This window comes from Acipenser ruthenus, chromosome 7, assembly GCF_902713425.1.
Source record: "Acipenser ruthenus chromosome 7, fAciRut3.2 maternal haplotype, whole genome shotgun sequence".
In the NCBI taxonomy this organism is placed as follows: domain Eukaryota; kingdom Metazoa; phylum Chordata; class Actinopteri; order Acipenseriformes; family Acipenseridae; genus Acipenser; species Acipenser ruthenus.
This window is the reverse complement of record NC_081195.1, coordinates 68,990,222-69,010,587: the sequence shown is the minus strand read 5'-3', so window position 1 is coordinate 69,010,587 and position 20,366 is coordinate 68,990,222. Positions and strand designations below refer to the sequence as shown.

Here is a 20,366-nt window from a genome sequence, read left to right as displayed (position 1 = left end):
GTGGAATGGAGTATTCTATGTCACTGTTGTTTGTATGGGCTAGGACTCAGTGATAGGGCTTGCCAGTACATTCCATATGCATTGGGTGTTTATTTAGTCCTTCTGGGGATGTGATCGAGGGGGAGCTCATCCCTCAGGTGATGCACACGGCTGATGACATGGAAATCATTTATTCAGCACCTGTCACAGCGTCTCACTGAGCTGACAGCCATTCCTGTTCTTCTCTCTGCTTATTTCCATATACTGAGTAACCACTGAAATATTCCACACGTTTTTGTTTGTTGAGTGAAAGGGAAGAATGTTCGAGAACAGTAGAACTTTTATTTATTACGTCAGATCTGGTTTCTCATACTCATCTGCTCAAGTGTTAATGACAGCTCGGACGGGTATATGAGAGTGTTTGGGGAGGGTGAGGTGAGGTGGCAGGCTCCAGAGCTGCTCCGTGGCGGGATGGAGAGGTTAATCAGCACGCAGTGACACACCAGGCCGCCCACGCCAACCCTACTTATCACAGTGATTGATCTTTCACTCCGTGCCTCCGGCTTTAGAAATATCTGTTAATAACCAGCACAGAGAAACCCATTGATGTGCTCCGATAACACACATCATCTTCACATCCCTTATTACCCGTCTTATTTGCAGCCCCTGATGCGGCTATCCATCAACATTTAAAAAAAAAAGAAAGAAAAGTGGAAAAAATAAGAAGAGCATTCTTCAACAGCATTCTGATTGCTGCTGAACATTTCTGTGTTCCCTGGTTAACCCTCACACAGTGGGCCATGGATTTTGAAGTGCTTCTGAATAATACATTAGGGGTCGTTGTTCCGTTAGAACAGGTTCAACTCTATTCGAGATGCAGGGTATGAAACACGCACTTGCTTCATTCCTCTCATAGAAATTGCCTTCTGCGCTTCTGAATAGGGTCCTGATTCTGTGGCAGTGTAGCCCCTGGGTGTAATAACAGTAGCTTGCTGATTGTTCTTGAAATTCTGCTCAATCACATCAGGATGGATTATTGGATACTCAGCTGCCCAGTGTGTCCAGAGCTCTGAGGGCTTAGCACAGTCAAACCTCTGTTATCCCAGCCCAGTTGTGTGGATAATCAAAATATGAGTGCATTGTTAATGTGGAGCTCCTATTCAAGAAACTAGAAGAGATAATTACCATGCGATTCCTCACACACGCTCACACACACACACACACTCTCTCACTCTCAATCTCACACACGCTCACACACACACACTCTCTCACTCTCTCTCAATCTCACACACACACACGCTCACACACACACACTCTCACTCTCAATCTCACACACACTCACACACACACTCTCTCTCACTCTCTCTCAATCTCACACACACACGCTCACACACACACACACACACACACTCTCTCTCACTCTCAGTCTCACACACACTCACACACACACTCTCTCACTCTCTCTCAATTTCACACACACACACGCTCACACACACACTCTCTCTCACTCTCAATCTCACACACACTCACACACACACTCTCTCACTCTCTCACAATCACACACACACACACACGCTCACACACACACACTCACACACTCGCTCTCACTCTCACACTCACTGTCACACACACATCCACTCACTTGCACACACTCACTCTGACTCTCACACTCACACACACTCTCACACTCACACACACTAACATGCTCACACTCACACTCACTCACTCTCACACTCACTCTCACTCTCTCACGCTGACGCTCACACTCTAACCTCTTTCATCCCTGTGTTTACTGAAGACTTGCTAATGCACGACAGTCCTGTTTCCTGGCTGCTGAGCTGTTTATTATTTCCCAGCTCGGTAGGGCGAGGCTGCCAGGAGATAGAAGAAGTGTTTTAACATGCTTTCTTCTCCTGCTCTTATTGCCTTAGTGACTCCATCGGGAACAGCTACAGCCCTGCGGCCAGAGATTTCTCCACATATTTCATCTATAAGCTCCTCGGCTCAAACGGTGAGGTTCAGTTATGCAGCTCAGCTCCTCTGTTTTCTCCCTCCCTATGCGTCTTTTATTATCTTGTTCTTTAATGCTGCTGAGTTTTATTTTACAAGAGTGGAGAGTGTGTGTGAGACACAGTGCTTGAGTGCAGTAATCCGAGTTGATATTGCAGCTTTTACTTCAGGTGGGGCCCAATTACAGGAGCTGAGGAATCTAATAGTAAACACATAGTCTTCAGCATGGAAAAATCCTGGTCAGCTGCAAAATGACTGTGGTGATCTCTTACAGGGCAGCCTGCTCTGGGGAACTTTGGACACCAGGAGTGAACAGCCCTGCTTCTCTGTGAAAGAGTGCCAGACCTCTCTGAGCAGCTTCCTGCGTTGAGGCAGTTAATATAATGATATGTGTAGCAATATGGTTTGCCTGTTGTATTGAATATGAAATCAGGGTGTTTCTCCACCCTTCTCCACCCAGGTGCCAATCCCCCCAGGAAGGCATCTTCATTTAAACTAAGTGAGGCTGCCGCGGAATACAATTGAATGTTCCCAAATGTAGATCCCATGGCATCTTAGTACAGTGAAGAAGATGGCACAAGAAACATTTGTCTTCATGATGTGATCTTTTTCTAGTTTAATGCAGACATATTTGAAAGTCATGGCACTCTGTCAGTGTTTGAGCATTTGACAGAGTGAGTGTTTCTGCTGCCCTCGTTGTGATTCAGTGTGTCCTTGTATTTCATAGACACTCCGGAGCACAGCCAGGACAGGGAGGGGCCAACACGGGAGAGGGCGTGGCAACTGGCAGTGCCGCCCTGTCGTCACGCCAACAGGGTCCTGAAAAAGAGGGAGCCCAGACACAGTTTACAAGCCAGGCGGTGAGTACCAGACTGCTGTCTACTCCAGCGTGTGGGTGAAGTTTGAATTGAGGAAGGGCATGGTGGAGGAATTTGACTCGCTTCATAAGACATGAAGTGATTGTGTGAATGCCAGGCACATAAGAACTTAAGACATTTTACCAACAAAAGGAGGCCATTTGGCCCACCAGTGCTCGTATGGTTCCTATTCGCTGAATGATGTCAAAACTTTGTCAAGTCAGGTCTTAACGAATCCCAGTGATTGAGCATCAACAACATGACTCTGTGTGAAGAAGTGTCTCCTACCTCTGTCATGATAATGATTCTGTGGAAATAGTCCCCCACTTCTTCACAACCCTCCCCCCTGAGAATTAGCAACAGCATTTTTTTTTGTTATGACATTATCGATGCAAAAAAGGATGAATCTGTTAGAAGATACTGAAGTAACAGACAATAACAACTCTACTTTGTAGTCTTCCATGGTTGTGTTATTTAAAATGATTAAAAACTCATTTTAAAAGAGGACAGTTTTTTTTCTCTCTTACAAATATGTTGGCGTGTCAGCATTCCCAGAAGAGTTTTGTGTTTTTTGAATCAGTGATATTATTATGACTACAGTAATTTGTTCACATTTGGTGTGCTTAGAAGGTCATTCTGTAATTTTCATCAATCCCTACAGTACTTAATACATCGAAACTCAATTCAGTTTAAGTCAGCCACATTTACACGTGCAGTGATTAACCTTTAATTGCATTCCATATGCGTGCAATCATAAATAATGTCATTTTTAAGGGCCTGTTTTGATTAACTGAGCCAATCAGACTCCGCTTTAGCACTTCCATCAACACGCCTGAGGACGGGAAACCTTTGGGTGGTAAACAGCTGCTGATCACCACCGCAACGTATTTCTTTTCAATCCTCTCACCAGCCGAGCGCTACGCTGATTAGACAAGCAAACAAACACTGTGTCAAACAATACGTGTCTGGGAGCATTGCTGCCTTTTTAGAAAGTAAACAGAAGTGCTGAACAGCTAAACAATCTGAGTCGCTAGTCGCTACTTTTTGGATTTCCAGCAGTGATCTGTGTGTATTTGAAGCTTGTCTTTTCATCCCATGAGTGACAATTCCCTCCGCAAAGACACACCTGCTCCCAATAAATACATAATTTGGTACCTGAGGATTTGTCTTTTGGGCAGGACGACTCGACTGTTTTCCTTGTTTGTGTGTCTTTGGGGCAGGACGACTCGGCTGTTTTCCTTGTTTGTGTGTCTTTGGGGCAGGACGACTCGACTGTTTTCCTTGTTTGTGTGTCTTTGGGGCAGGATGACTCGGCTGTTTTCCTTGTTTGTGTGTCTTTGGGGCAGGACGACTCGGCTGTTTTCCTTGTTTGTGTGTCTTTGGGGCAGGACGACTCGACTGTTTTCCTTGTTTGTGTGTCTTTGGGGCAGGACGACTCGACTGTTTTCCTTGTTTGTGTCTTCGTGCTCCACAGCTGTTGGGTTGTGTTGGGGCTCGGCAGCATTTCAGTATGGTTCTCAGTGGGCTCACTGCTGACCGCGGGTTACATGCCTACATGCTTAGACTGCCTGCATCCTCCTACCAGGTGCAATAGGAGCGATTCACTGCAACGCTTATGTGCTGGTGGCTTTGCAATTCAAACACGAGAGGGGCCTGTGTTCATAAAACTAACCCTTACACCAAATACACCAAGAGATATGATACAGTCCTTAAAGTTGTGTGAATAGGGACTGTGAGAGGGAGGGGAGTGATTGAAGAACCACACAGGGACCTTAATTCCAGTGGTCTGTGTTATGAATCCCTCATTTATTATTACTGATGTAAAAAACATGCTGGTGACTGACTGTATTAAACATGCCACAAATCCATGAGCGTATATATTGTATGAATACAAAGACATGGTCTTCATGGCAGTTCAATGGAATTAGTCCTGCATCCCATATTGATCCACTATGACCGGGGGCAGTGGGGGTAGTCCATCAAGGAAAGGGAAGTCCTGTATTCTAATGGTTCTTTAATAGAGTCCTACAGCAGCAGAGCAGACAAAACAGCATTAGCTCAGGGATCAGCAGCAGGATTTATGGAGGGGGCCACCGTGCTGGGGGCTTTATTATCTAATCCATCATGATCAGGTCCACAGAGCAGTAATGAAACCAGCAGCCAGGGACCGCAGAGCTGCTGAGCCTGGCCTTTGAGTCACGAGAGAACACCGTGGCCTGGAAAGTGGAGCCACTGGAGGTGCATCTCCCAGGACACATTCGAGAGACGGGGAGAGGGAGGAGAGGGGGGGAGACAAAGAGAGAGGAGAGACAGAGAGGGAGAGGAGAGGGGGGGGAGACAGAGAGAGACAGACGGAGAGACAGAGAGAGGAGAGAGAGCCTGTATTCCTCAAACTGCCCCTTAGGCTACATGGAGGTAATAGTGCCCTCTATTAAACTCAGCACAGTCTGGCGCGGCAGGGACTCGGAGGATTATAGTGTGGTACAGAGGGGAGCTCACCAACTACATGAGTCCAGTTAACCCGGGTCAAACACACATCCACTTTCTGTTCTTTAATTTGTTTCCAACCTCTTCTTAATCAACATTTATTTGTTTTACTGTATTTTATAAATCAGTCTGTTTATGAAATTATATATATATATATATATATATATATATATATATATATATATATATATATATACAGTGCCTTGCAAAAGTATTCAGACCCCTGACCAATTCTCTCATATTACTGAATTACAAATGGTACATTGAAATTTTGTTCTGTTTGATATTTTATTTTAAAACACTGAAACTCAAAATCAATTATTGTAAGGTGACATTGGTTTTATGCTGGGAAATATTTTTAAGAAAAATAAAAAACTGAAATATCTTGCTTGCATAAGTATTCAACCCCTGTGCTGTGGAAGCTCCCAGTTTACACCGATGAAAGAAATTGCCCTAACGAGGACACAATTACCTTACCATTGGCCTCCACCTGTGAACCATTAAAGTTTGCTGTCAAATTTTCTGGATAAAAACCCCACTGTTGAAGGATCATTGGTCAGGCTGTGAATCTGAAGGAAAATAAAGACCAAAGAGCATTCTACAGAAGTCAGAGATAAAGTAATACAAATGCATAGATTAGGGAAAGGGTACAAAATATTATCCAAGTGTTTGGATATCCCAGTGAGCACAGTTGGATCAATAATCAGGAAATGGAAGCTGCATCACACCACCCACCCACTGCCCATGCCTCAGGACACACCATCCCTACAGTGAAGTATGGTGGTGGCAGCATCATGCTGTGGGGATGCTTCTCATCAGCAGGGACTGGGCATCTTGTTAAAATTGAAGGAAGAATGGATGGAGCAAAATACAGGGAAATACTGCAAGAGAACCTGCTTCAGTCCGCTAAAAAACTGAAGCTTGGGAGGAAATTCACCTTTCAGCAGGACAATGATCCCAAGCACAAGGCCAAAGCAACATTGGAGTGGCTCAAGAACAAAAAGGTGAATGTCCTACAGTGGCCCAGTCAAAGTTCTGATCTCAATCCTATTGAGAATCTGTGGCACTATTTGAAAATTGCGGTCCACAAGCGTCGTCCAACCAACCTGAACAACCTGGAGCAAATCTGCCAAGAAGAATGGGCCAAAATCACTCCGACACTGTGTGCAAAGCTGGTACATACTTACCCCAAAAGACTTAAAGCTGTTATTGCAGCGAAAGGTGGTTCTACCAAATATTAATGTGTGGGGGTTAAATACTTATGCAAGCAAGATATTTCAGTTTTTTATTTTTCTTAAAAATATTTCCCAACATAAAACCAATGTCACCTTACAATAATTGATTTTGAGTTTCAGTGTTTTAAAATAAAATATCAAACGAACGAAATTTCAATGTACCATTTGTAATTCGGTAATAGGGGTCTGAATACTTTTGCAAGGCACTGTATATATATATATATATATATATATATATATACACAATACCGGTCAATCATGGAATCGTTTTGTTTAACAAAATTTAATCTAAATTTTTGACTCATCAAAGTAGCCACCTTTTGCAGATATAACAGCCGAACACACTCGTGGCATTCTTTCTACAATGGAAATCAAATATTATTCGGAAAGTTCTTCCCAACACTGTTGCAGAAGTTCCCACAAATGTGTTGCACTTGTAGCCAGCTCGATGGGGTTTAAGTCTGGAGACTGTGCTGGCCATTCCATGATTTGAAGCCTACCGTCTTGTTCTTTTCTTCTAAGGTAGTTCTGACATAGCCTGGAGGCATGTTTTGGGTCATTATCTTGCTGTAGGATGAACCCCTGACCAACTAGGCGTATACCAGAGGGTATTGCATGGCGCTGCAAAATGCTGTGGTAGCAGTTTTGGTTCAGGGTGCCACTCACTCTGTGCAAGTCGCCGACTCTGGATCCAGCAAAAGAGCCCCAGACCATCACGCTTCCTTCTCCATGTTTGACAGTTGGTGTCACACACTGAGGAACCATCCTTTCGCCTACTCGACGGCGTACAAAAACCCTGTGTGATGAACCGAAGATTTCAAATTTTGATTCATCGGTCCATAAGACCTTCTTCCAGTCTTCAGTAGTCCACTGGCGGTGCTTCATGGCCCAGCCAAGCCTCTTTTTCTTATTTTGCCATCTTAGCAATGGCTTTCTTACTGCCACTCGACCTGTCAAACCTGCAGCTCGAAGTCTTCTCTTCACAGTAGAAACTGATACTTGCTTACTTCGACCAGTGTTAAGCTGTGCTTGAAGCTGTTGTCCTGTGAGCCGCCTATCACGCAAGCTGTTGACTCTCAGAAACTTGTCTTCTGATTCTGTTGTGGCTTTGGGTCTGCCAGAACTCTTCCTGTCAGAGTTTCCTCCAGTTTCCAAGTGCCTTTTGATGGTGTAGGAAACTGTATTCACTGACACCTTGGCTTTCTTTGCAATTTCTCTAAAGGAAAGACCTACATTTTTAAGGGTTATAATGGTCTGTCTGTCTTCCTTTGTTAATTGCCTTTCTCGCAATTATCAGAGCAATATATTACTTCCTGCAGTACAATACTGTCCAAATAATGCTTAAGAGGGTGTAGTAACACAGTCTGTTCCAACACTGCTTTTATCAGACAGAGGGTTTGTAAGTAATCAACAAAAGTTGGGACACCTGTAGGAATTGTTAGCATCAACTTTCAAGACTTAATTTACTTCCATTGCTGCAGAACAGCTGTAAGTTGTTAACCCATTACTTGTTCCCTGAAAAAGGCCTTTTTGTATAACTCTGAAATGTACATTATTTTTCAGTTTTTGGTAACCTAAACTTTTTTTTTTTAACCTCTGGCAGTTTACCGCTTACCTTTGTACCATTTCAGGTTATTCACTGGACTTGAACTGCTTAAATTTCAATAAAAACTGGAAAAATTGGGATGTTCTAAAACTTTTGACCGGTAGTGTGTATATATATATATATATATATATATATATATATATATATATATATATATATATATATATACAGTACCTATAGTAAGTATTCACCCCCCTTGGATGTTTTCACAGTTTGTTGTGTTACATCCTGAAATCTTGATGCATTTAAATGTGATTTTGTTTCCTTTGATTTACACAACCTACTCAACACTTTGAAGAGGCAAGAAATGTTTTATTGTGAAACAACAGTTAATGAAAAATAAAAAAACTGAAATGTCTTGGTTAGATAAGTATTCACCCCCTGAGTCAATACTTGGTAGAACCACCTTTGGCAGCAATTACAGCTGTGAGTCTTTTGGGGAAAGTCTCTACCAGGTTTGCACATCTGGATCCTGCAATATTCGCCCATTCTTCTTGGCAAAATTGTTCAAGCTCTGTCAAGTTGGATGTGGATCGTTGGTGGACAGCAATCTTCAAGTCTTGCCACAGATTCACAATCGGATTCAAGTCTGGGCTTTGACTGGGCCACTCTAGGACATTCACTTTCTTGTTTTTAAGCCACTCCAGCGTCGTTTTGGCTGGGTGCTTGGGGTCATTGTCCTGCGAAAAGGTGCCGTGTACCTTCCACTTCTTAATGATCGACTTGACTGTGCTCCAAGGGATATTCAATGCCTTTGAAATCTTTTTATACCCCTCCCCTGATCTGTGCCTTTCCACAACTTTATCCCAGAGTTGTTTTGAAAGCTCCTTGGTCTTCATGGTAGTATCTTTGCTTTGAATGCACTACCCAACTGAGGGACCTTACAGAGACAGGTGTATTTAATCTGAAATCATGTGAACCACTTTTATTGTACACAGATGGACTCCATTTAACTTATTGTGTGAATTCTGAAGGCAATTGGTTGCACCTGAGCTTATTTAGGAGTGTCATAGCAAAGGGGGTGAATACTTATCTAATGAAGACTTTTCAGGTTTTTATTTTGAATTGATTTGTTTTTTCACCCCCCCCCCCCCCCCCCCCCCCCATTTTTTCAGACATTGAAAGTGTTGAGTAGGTTGTGTAAATCAAAGGGAAAAAAATGCCATTTAAATGCATCAAGATTTCAGGTTGTAACACAACAAACTGTGAAAACGTCCAAGGGGTTGAATACTTACTATAGTCACTGTATATGATGCAGTATATATATATACATGTATGTATTGTATAATTGCTTTGGCAACACCTGCTATTGTAAGTCATGCCAATAAAGCACCATTGAATTGAATTGAAAGACAGAGACACAGAGAGAGAGAGAGACAGACTTGTGTTGTACAGTATAAACTTTCTGTTATTGTTGAGCAAAAGAGCCTGGGATAGTGTCTATTAACAAAGGGAAAGAAAAATGGATTAGATTGCATTTTCAATATTCTGCTTTAAGAAAATACTTGCACCGTTTCTTTGAAATCCATCCCTGTCTTTTTCTCAAGTTGCAGTATTAACAATCACAAGGCTTGTTTTATGTTCCTTTGTTTGAGATTTCCTCTGAGATTGCATTGATGTTGCAGCAAGATTAAGTTTGTGTCGCTTGTTCTAGAAACTCCCGCATCCAGACTGAAGCATCGTGCGGCCTTTATCAGTGTCAATCCTTGAAAGCCTTCATCCTCTTGAGGACCATGAAGATAAAATGCTCTGCTATTGCAGTGGTTGTTCTCTACTCATTTTCCAGCTGGCTCTGTATGCCCTTCAAGCATGTGTCCTCATTTATAAACCTCATGGTTCTTCTCAGCCAACCAGGGGGTACACAGCGGTGTTCTACGATTCTCTTGATAAAGTTCCATTACAGGCGCTGGTTGTCCAGTACTAATGAACCTTTTCACTGGCACATTGTTCAAACCCTTTGGAGCTGTCAATGATTCAGATATTGTACACGTTCAGTTTCATATGCTTTGATGATGATGTTGTTGTTCACAGAAACTCCAGTTTCAAGTTGCTCTTGTCTTTAACTGTCCTCAGCTTCAGCACTGTCTCTGCTGTTCATTATCCAGCAGGGAATGACAGCAGTGATACCTGCGAGTTCATTGACAAGCAGCAGTGGACATGAATACTTCAATTAGAAATGCACACACGTTTGTGTTACATGCACCTAAGGGCACATTTTGCTCCCATCGTCTGCAGTCTGTATTATTTTCAATGCTGTTGTTTCCTGTTGAATACGTTACAGTATCCTCCCGCAGACAGGAAGCTGTGAATTGTGCACGGCTCTGATTTCTGAAGTGAGTGCAGGGTCTCGAACACATTCATCATGGACGGCGCATGATATGTTCAAACAGATGGCTGCCCATGAACTACGGAAATGTGCAGAAATTAATTAAACGCAGGGCACTTGGTTGGACCAGATTGTTCCAGCTTTCCTACTTTCCGACTGTCCAGCTGTTCCAGGGGCTCCCCAGGTTAGTGAGAGCAGCTACTCGTTATACACAGTCACCATTTTGGCTAAAAGAAGCATACCTATTGCCAGGGAGTTCTTACAGAAAAACCCCATAGATGCAGCTGCAGTACACCAAGACCCTGCTTGAGGAGTTTCAACTCTTTCAACATGTGGCCTGGTTAAAGCACAGAATCAGTTTGTTTAATGTTACCATTACACTTTTATACAATATCATTTACTGACCAGATTTTGTGGCAGAACTTTTATTAAACAAAAAAAAGATTGTTCTTTTGTTTATTAGTTTGATTAAAAAAAAAAATTTTGCAAGGTCACTAAACGGAAGCTCCTGACAGCCACAGAGTCCCTTCACATTACTTTAGAACAGGGGGGTCCAATCACAGTCCTGGAGCACCACTCCACTCCAGGTTTAACAGGTAAAATGAGATCATGAGCTGCTTCAGGGTCTGGATGGAGGTTTAATTGGTTCAATTAAACAGTTTAGAACAGGGTTGGAACAAAGACCAGGCCTGGAAGGACCAACTTTGACCCCAATGCTTTAGAATGTCAAGAAAACCTGTAAGTCACTGGAACTAGGATAATGAGCTGAACTTTTCAAAACACGATAAATGCATTTCACAGGTAATACAAAAATATTTAAAATTAAATGTTTGAGCAACAAAACTACTCGGAACGATTGCACATACAGGAAATAAAAAATAAATAAAAAATGGTAAAATGCCTTTTGAATCCACTTACTGTTTAATAAAATCAGAACACAGTCTCGCCCACAGGGGTCACTGTCAAACCAGAAGCCATCGGCTGCCCTGTATTGAAAAACCGTCATGCTGAAAAAGAAAAACTGGAAAAACTGAGACAGCTATGGCATTTACACACACACACAGATCCAGATTAAAGCTTCCATGGCTGTCTGGAGATAAGTCTCCGGCCAATTGAGACGCTGCACCGATGCAGTACAAACAGCTTGGTTCGCTATTCCCGATCATTTTAATCACCTCTCAAATACTTCTGTGCACTTCCAGGATATCCTGCTATATATTACGATAATAATACAAAAATAAAATAAAGTCAAGTTCCTCAAAAACAGAGTAGCAAAAAAGAAACCCTACCTGCCCCCCTGCGTGGGGTTACAGCACACCAACAACAAAGAGAGGGCCGGTACTCTGCTGGAATCAGCACGCCGACAACAAAGAGAGGGCCGGTACTCTGCTGGAATCAGCACACCGACAACAAAGAGAGGGCCGGTACTCTGCTGGAATCAGCACACCGACAACAAAGAGAGGGCCGGTACTCTGCTGGAATCAGCACGCCGACAGCAAAGAGAGGGCCGGTACTCTGCTGGAATCAGCACCGACAACAAAGAGAGGGCCGGTACTCTGCTGGAATCAGCACGCCGACAGCAAAGAGAGGGCCGGTACTCTGCTGGAATCAACACGCCGACAAGAAAGAGAGGGCCGGTACTCTGCTGGAATCAGCATGCCGACAGCAAAGAGAGGGCCGGTACTCTGCTGGAATCAACACGCCGACAAGAAAGAGAGGGCCGGTACTCTGCTGGAATCAGCACGCCGACAGCAAAGAGAGGGCCGGTACTCTGCTGGAATCAACACGCCGACAAGAAAGAGAGGGCCGGTACTCTGCTGGAATCAGCACGCCGACAAGAAAGAGAGGGCCGGTACTCTGCTGGAATCAACACGCCGACAAGAAAGAGAGGGCCGGTACTCTGCTGGAATCAACACGCCGACAAGAAAGAGAGGGCCGGTACACTGCTGGAATGCCCGTATTGAGAGATTAAGTGATTACAATAGAAGGAAATAATTAACTGTCGGGAAGTGCGGTTTAAACCCCCCCCTCCCCCCCCCCCCACCACAAAAAAACAACAAAAAAACATTGTGTCCAGTCGCTGGTCTTTAGAAAACTTGAACAAAGCTGTGTCTACTTTTCAATTAGTTTACTATTTTCATTTAAAACAAATTTGGAGAAACCAGTCACTAAATTGAGATGAATGGAACGGTTAATTATTATTATTATCATCATTTTTAATTTTACATGTACAATCCAGGAAAACCTCATTAAGTTGGCACATCAAGCTTGCTTTTAATTTAGAACTGTACAGTAAATATATTCATCACCTCCTAAATAAGGCACAACTTTAATCACACAATTTCCAGATGTTAATTTCGCTTTCATTGGTTCCTGGATTGTACTTCCTTGTGAATTTGACAGCATCGGTGTAAAGTGTACAGCGTAGTTTAATGAAGTTTGCACATCTCTACCAATGTGGAAGCGCTTGAGTCGGTATGTACTCTTTGTAAATGTCAGAGCCCAGAGGAACATGATGTGAGCATGTTGGGATTTTTTTAATGCTGCTGTAAAAAGATCAATAAATAATTACATTAAAAAATCAGCATTAAGTGTGGGCATGTGGCTTCTTTTTTAAATGTATTATAAAATTGAATTTGTGTAGCAGTTTGTTAGAGCCTGCTATATTAAGTAATTCAACCTATTCTTTCAGCCCTTATCTAAAGTTCTGTGTGCCATGCAGAGGACAGCCTTTGACTGTGAGGGAAGGGCCAGGGTCTCTGTTAACCTGCAGAGGTTTTTAAAGGGAGAAGGGGGGGTTATTAAATTGGGTCTGTGTTAACCTACAGAGGTTTTTAAAGGGAGAAGGGGGGGTTATTAAATTGGGTCTCTGTTAACCTGCAGAGGTTTTTAAAGGGAGAAGGGGGGTTATTAAATTGGGTCTGTGTTAACCTGCAGAGGTTTTTAAAGGGAGAAGGGGGGGGGGGGTTATTAAATTGGGTCTCTGTTAATCTGCAGAGGTTTTTAAAGGGAGAAGGGGGGGTTATTAAATTGGGTCTGTGTTAACCTGCAGAGGTTTTTAAAGGGAGAAGGGGGGGTTATTAAATTGGGTCTGTGTTAACCTGCAGAGGTTTTTAAAGGGAGAAGGGGGGGTTATTAAATTGGGTCTGTGTTAACCTGCAGAGGTTTTTAAAGGGAGAAGGGGGGTTATTAAATTGGGTCTGTGTTAACCTGCAGAGGTTTTTAAAGGGAGAAGGGGGGGTATTAAATTGGGTCTCTGTTAACCTGCAGATGTTTCTAAAGGGAGAAGGGGGGGTTATTAAATTGGGTCTCTGTTAACCTGCAGAGGTTTTTAAAGGGAGAAGGGGGGGGGGGGTTATTAAATTGGGTCTCTGTTAATCTGCAGAGGTTTTTAAAGGGAGAAGGGGGGGTTATTAAATTGGGTCTGTGTTAACCTGCAGAGGTTTTTAAAGGGAGAAGGGGGGGTTATTAAATTGGGTCTCTGTTAACCTGCAGAGGTTTTTAAAGGGAGAAGGGGGGGTTATTAAATTGGGTCTGTGTTAACCTGCAGAGGTTTTTAAAGGGAGAAGGGGGGGGTTATTAAATTGGGTCTCTGTTAACCTGCAGAGGTTTTTAAAGGGAGAAGGGGGGGTTATTAAATTGGGTCTCTGTTAACCTGCAGAGGTTTTTAAAGGGAGAAGGGGGGGTTATTAAATTGGGTCTGTGTTAACCTGCAGAGGTTTTTAAAGGGAGAGGGGGGGTTATTAAATTGGGTCTCTGTTAACCTGCAGAGGTTTTTAAAGGGAGAAGGGGGGGTTATTAAATTGGGTCTGTGTTAACCTGCAGAGGTTTTTAAAGGGAGAAGGGGGGGTTATTAAATTGGGTCTGTGTTAACCTGCAGAGGTTTTTAAAGGGAGAAGGGGGGGTTATTAAATTGGGTCTGTGTTAACCTGCAGAGGTTTTTAAAGGGAGAAGGGGGGGTTATTAAATTGGGTCTGTGTTAACCTGCAGAGGTTTTTAAAGGGAGAAGGGGGGTTATTAAATTGGGTCTGTGTTAACCTGCAGAGGTTTTTAAAGGGAGAAGGGGGGGGTTATTAAATTGGGTCTCTCTTGTGTTTCACAAGCACTTAAGAGTGGCATTCCTTTGCGTTGAGGCCCAGAGGAGCGGTGAAGGGTTTATACTGTGGAGAGGCTCACCGCTGAGACAGGCTTTGTTGCCCCAGCCTCTCCTGGCCGTGCAGACAGACGGCTTTGTGCTCACGCTGAATCGACAGGAAGTCAGGTAGCCTGGTCTGGGCGGCCTGCTCTCTCTTTCTTTCTCTAAAGGGATTACTCTTCAGGACCAAACGGGTTGAGCCCCCTTTGAAGGAAAAATACACTTTTGTCATGGAAATATCAGGAGGAGGAGGGGCCGGGGGGGTCCACTGTACACCAGCTCAGGATCCATGTGTTCTGTCACTCATTGATAACCAATAACCAGCTCAGGATCCATGTGTTCTGTCACTTATTGATAACCAATAACCCATCTCATTACAAAATAATATTGCTGCTCTAGAAAGTGCAAAGAAGAGCAACCAGAATTATCCCGGGTTTAAAAGGCATGTCGTATTTAGACAGGCCAAAAGAATTGAATCTATTTAGTCTTGAACAAAGAAGGCGACGCGGTGATCTGATTCAAGCATTCAAAATCCTAAAAGGTATAGACAATGTCAACCCAGGGGACTTTTTTTACCTGAAAAAAGAAACAAGGACCAGGGGTCACAAATGGAGATTAGATAAAGGGGCATTCAGAACAGAAAATAGGAGGCACTTTTTTACACAGAGAATTGTGAGGGTCTGGAACCAACTCCCCAGTAATGTTGTTGAAGCTGACACCCTGGGATCCTTCAAGAAGCTGCTCGATGAGATTCTGGAATCAATAAGCTACTAACAACCAAACGAGCAAGATGGGCTGAATGGCCTCCTCTAGTTTGTAAACTTTCTTATGTTCTTTTATATATATATATATATATATATATATATATATATATATATATATATTCTAATATAATTTGTTATTTTTTTTAAGTACCTGTCTTCGTATGCCTGGATTTTTGCTGGCTGTGGGTTCAGAGTTTTGTTAGAAGGCACTTTGTGCACGGATGGGGTGTTCAATGGTTAGGGTTACACCTCGTTTGGGGAGGTGTTCTGGTTTTTTTTTCTTCTTTTTCTCTTTCTTTTCTGTGATTTTGAGTGTAGCTTCGCTGTTTTTATTGATATTATTCCCTGTTCACTCTGTCATTCAATTTACTTACTTTTTAAACAATACATGGCACAGATAAGCTCAGCCAAACAGGAGGGGAGGTCGTCTGTTAAATATATAGGTTGGGGTGTTAAGGGGCTCAATCACCCCAGTAAAGCGTAAGAGAGTACGATTACACCTTCAACTTCTTAAAGTAAGTATTGCTTTCCTGCAAGAGACACACCTTCGTTCTTCCGATCAATTTAGGATTCATAGGGACTGGGTGGGTCAGGTGTTTAATTCCCAGTTTCACAGTCAAGCCAGGGGTGCAGCAATTCTAATTCATAAATCAACAGACTAAGGTGGACCCTCAAGGTCGTTTTGTTATAGTTACTGGTAGACTTTATAATACTCCACTGATATTGGTTAATGTCTATGCTCCCAATTGGGATGACACTCCGTTTCTTTCCTCTGTCAGGTCTAGACACTCATTTCCTTATTTTGGGGGAGAGACTTTAATTTTGCATTTTTAATTTTTGATTTATCATCCTCTTTGGACCGTTCAACATTTAGACCTACATTAAACAGTCCTTCAGAATGTGCTGATATTCTTGGGCCCTTCTTAGATCAATATGGTGTGTCAGATCCCTGGCGTTTCTTGCATCCTTCAGTGAGGCAGTACTCATTTTTTTCACATGTCCATAAAACATACTGATCTGCTTCTACTTGTTTCTGACCCTGATTCCTCTCTACCACAAGAGGTTCAGGTTATAAATTCAGCTTGCATAAGAGCGAATTATTTCCTATTAATCACTATGCACTGAGTCATTCTTTTGTACATTTTCCATTTAAAACTGTCACTGATAAGTTCTCGTATGTCTCGGTATTTCTGTTACAAGGAAATATCTTGGACTTTTTAAAGCTAATTTTGTTTATTTAATTCTTACTGTTTCAATACATCTTCTCACTATGTTTGATAGATACAAATACATGCTGACACACAAAGACATGTTCCATTATGTTGCAGGACTTCTTCCGATAGCTTTTCCAATTTATTACAGCCCCTACCAATCCAGCATGGAAACGTGGTTTAATATAGAACTTGTGATGGTCAAACCATTATTATTTTATCTGTGATTATTTGTCTTACCTTTCTTTTATCCTTATTTGATGGCATGGCAGATCCCTGCCTGTAAATAATGTGGGGTTCATGTGTGTTTTGGTGGTGGTTGGCAGGGATGGGGTTAATGTGAGAATGTGGCTGGTCTCAAACGAGGTAATTTGGAGGGACCACCAGGGAGCTGGGAACAGAGAGATGTGCTGTATAGAAAAGGAAGCAGTGGGGTTTGTGCTTGTGAAAGTGTTGGGTTTGACTGGTAAGCAGCTTAGCTGTCCAGTGTGTTAGTTAAGAGTGGAAAAAACCAAAAGTTTACTTCGTGCTCCGAGGGGAGTTAGGTTTTTGTTTGTTTATTTTGGTTCTGTAAATAATAAAAGTGTGCAACCGCTTTAAAACTTACAGTTCTGTGTCTTTATCTATTTTAAAAGGGCACAAAACGCACCTGAGCCGGGAGGCTTTGTTACAGAATATATATATATATATATATATATATATATATATATATATATATATATATATATATATATATATATATATAAGATCTGACCTCTGATTCAATCCGACAAATAAATGCATCTACCACAATGCTCTGAGAAGGAAAGGTCAGGTGAGCATGACAATTCGGCTGCATTTGATAGTTTTGCAGCACATTTTCAGTGTCAGTTTACGACCTGTGCAGTAGCAATGTCAGCTCCCCGGGTGAAAGGAAGATTTACTTCCAAGCGATTGTTTAATCCCTCAATGCTGAAGTTATTGGGTATTTATTGGTATTCTATTGTAAAGGATGGAAAGGCAGCTTTTCTTCCGACAATAAAACATCTCAAAGGGAATTGCTCTGAGTATCGGCACACCCTCTCTGAGAAGTGTACGCACTATTTATACAGTAAGATGATTTTAAACTAAATTACTTTTGTAAATGAAAAAAAAAAGTGAAACAGTAAGTCATCTGTTTGGTATTCGGGCTTGGTGAAGTGAATTGACAGGAGACATGAGCTTACCTGCCAGCGACAGACAGTGCCCTGATCACAGGCAGGTCGGTTGCAGCTGAAGCTCTGGCTCGGTTAGTTGGTTGCGCTCCTCTGCTGCTGGTTCTGCTAGTAGGTGGTGCTCTATCAGTGCACCATCGCAAGGAAGAGAAAAATAATTATAACTTCCAACATGACAAATGGAAAGCGACAAGAACAATCTAACCCCACCGCAACAAGTAATTAAAAGGGAATTAAGAAGCAGCTGCTGAAATCTGTTCTGAAACTTGATGCTTATTAAATTTAAAATGTTCTGTATTTGTTTGGGGAGGGGGGAGGGGGGAGGGGGGTAATCCTGTGTGTCTAATGGCGCATCTGCTGTTGCCTGACTTTTACCTGCCTCGCTCTATCCATTCTCTTACCTGCCTCCCTCTATCCGTTCTCTTACCTGCCTCGCTCTGTCCATTCTCTTACCTGCCTCGCTCTGTCCATTCTCTTACCTGCCTCGCTCTGTCCATTCTCTTACCTGCCTCGCTCTGTCCATTCTCTTACCTGCCTCGCTCTATCCATTCTCTTACCTGCCTCGCTCTATCCATTCTCTTACCTGCCTCGCTCTGTCCATTCTCTTACCTGCCTCGCTCTGTCCATTCTCTTACCTGCCTCGCTCTATCCATTCTCTTACCTGCCTCGCTCTGTCCATTCTCTTACCTGCCTCGCTCTGTCCATTCTCTTACCTGCCTCGCTCTGTCCATTCTCTTACCTGCCTCGCTCTATCCATTCTCTTACCTGCCTCGCTGTATCATCAATTCCAGCAGCAGGACGTCCTGTAGCTGCACTCACAAACATTGCTTTATTATTATTATTATTATTATTATTATTATTATTATTATTATTATTATTATTATTATTATTATTATTATTATTTTACTGAAACTGCTTATTTATTTTTATCAGTAAGACCTGATATAATCAGCAGTGGTTAGTGTCTAAGTAATTGTCTCTGGCATTTAATTCCAAACCAGTCTATAATCCTTATCATCATGCAACTATGTGTCAGTAATAATATGCTTCTGTTTTTTCCCTCTGGGAATGCATGTCTCCACCACAGGGATATTGGAGTTTAACACGTCTAGGAAGCTGATGATCCTGTGATTTGAGACCTGGTTTGAATATTCATTACACAAGTCACTGAGTGAATGAGAATGTGGGGTACAAGAGATGCATGTGTGTCTGCATTAACTCACAGAATGTAAGAGCATACAGTGCAGGTGTCACAAGCACATTTTAACTGAGAACCAGAGAAGCTTGGTTAGGATAGGCCACGGACCTCCTGATCTCCTGAGCTGGTGTGGGGGATTGCTGCGGTGAGGGAACTTAATTCAACATTTCAGAGGAGAAAAGCAGGGAGAAAATAATTAAATAAATAAATCCATTTAAATATATATATGTACTGTATATATTCACACTTGGTGTTTTGCTGTTGATCTTTTTGTCACAGTGCCATGACATCTTGTCACTGAGTCAAGGCAGGAAATGAAGGGCCACGTGGGGTTCAGATGGGGCCTATTTAATATTAACAAAGGAAGTGCTATCTCTAAACCAAATAGTCACTAATACTGTACATAGACGTGACACATGTTGTGCACTGTATGTATAAACTGTTGTGCAGCCTGTTCAGTATGTGTGGACCCTCACGGGCAGGTGCGCAGCTTTGGCAGCGATAAATAAAGCTGTTTCAGTACTGGAAGCAACAACCCCTTCGCCCCTTTATAGCAGCTCTGTAAGCTCCCAGTGTGTCTTGCATCCGAATTCTTAAAGCTGCCTAGCTTTTCTGAGGAAACAATAATGCAAGAACACCGTGGATCTGAGAAGTGCAGTGACAGGCTACGCGCTCTTATCAAAAGAAAAACGGAACGGATCGCCGTCGTGCTCACACTTTCAATGAGCTTGTCAGTCTCAAGCGAGTTTTGTTTTATACTGGTAACCTTGACAACAAGCAAAATAAAAAACACAGCACTGATCGCGTCCTTTGCTTTTTTTTTCATCACATTATTTCAAGTTCCAATTTCGAAATATGGGGGGAAAAAAAAGTATTGTACACAAAGGTTTCCAGAGAGTTCTTTTTGCAGGAATCTCTTGTGAGTCGAAAGATTGCTACTGATCTGAAGGAGCCTGCTTTTCTGTACCAAGGACACCCCGAACAGCATTGGCAGCCCAGCTCGGTGCTTCTTAAGTGCGCTTAGGGGGCAGGAGACACTGTTTACACAGAGAGTGGTAAGGGTATGAATGGGTTGCCAAGGTCAGTGGATTTCTGTGCAACTAATGATGTCATTGTTTATCAGACATTTCTGTGTGATAAAATGACTAAAAATATATAGGTGCCTGATGAGTCAACTTGATTTTGTAATATTGATAAATAGTAAATTCATAACAATGGTAAATAGTGCATACATATAATATACTTTTTTATTTAATCAAAGTACAGTTGTCTAATATTTTGTTGTAAAAAAAAATGTATTTTTGGCTTTGCAACTTAAATAAAACAATATGGGACTACTCGTATCCCCAAACACCACAATGCAAC

General features: G+C 42.3%; 1 protein-coding gene across 3 annotated transcripts in view; it reads left to right on the top strand.

Moving 5' to 3' along the window:
• Window positions 1–20,366, top strand: part of LOC117415792 (dynein axonemal heavy chain 3-like) — a 214,992-nt gene that overhangs the window by 20,706 nt on the left and 173,920 nt on the right. For 2 of the 3 annotated variants that reach the window (XM_059027758.1, XM_059027757.1), the window contains 2 exons: window positions 1,911–1,990; window positions 2,717–2,849. In XM_059027758.1, the coding sequence (XP_058883741.1) occupies window positions 1,911–1,990; window positions 2,717–2,849 (213 nt within the window). Of the gene's footprint in view, window positions 1–1,910; window positions 1,991–2,716; window positions 2,850–19,839; window positions 20,057–20,366 lie in introns of those variants that run through there. The other variant, XM_059027759.1, reaches the window with a different exon arrangement.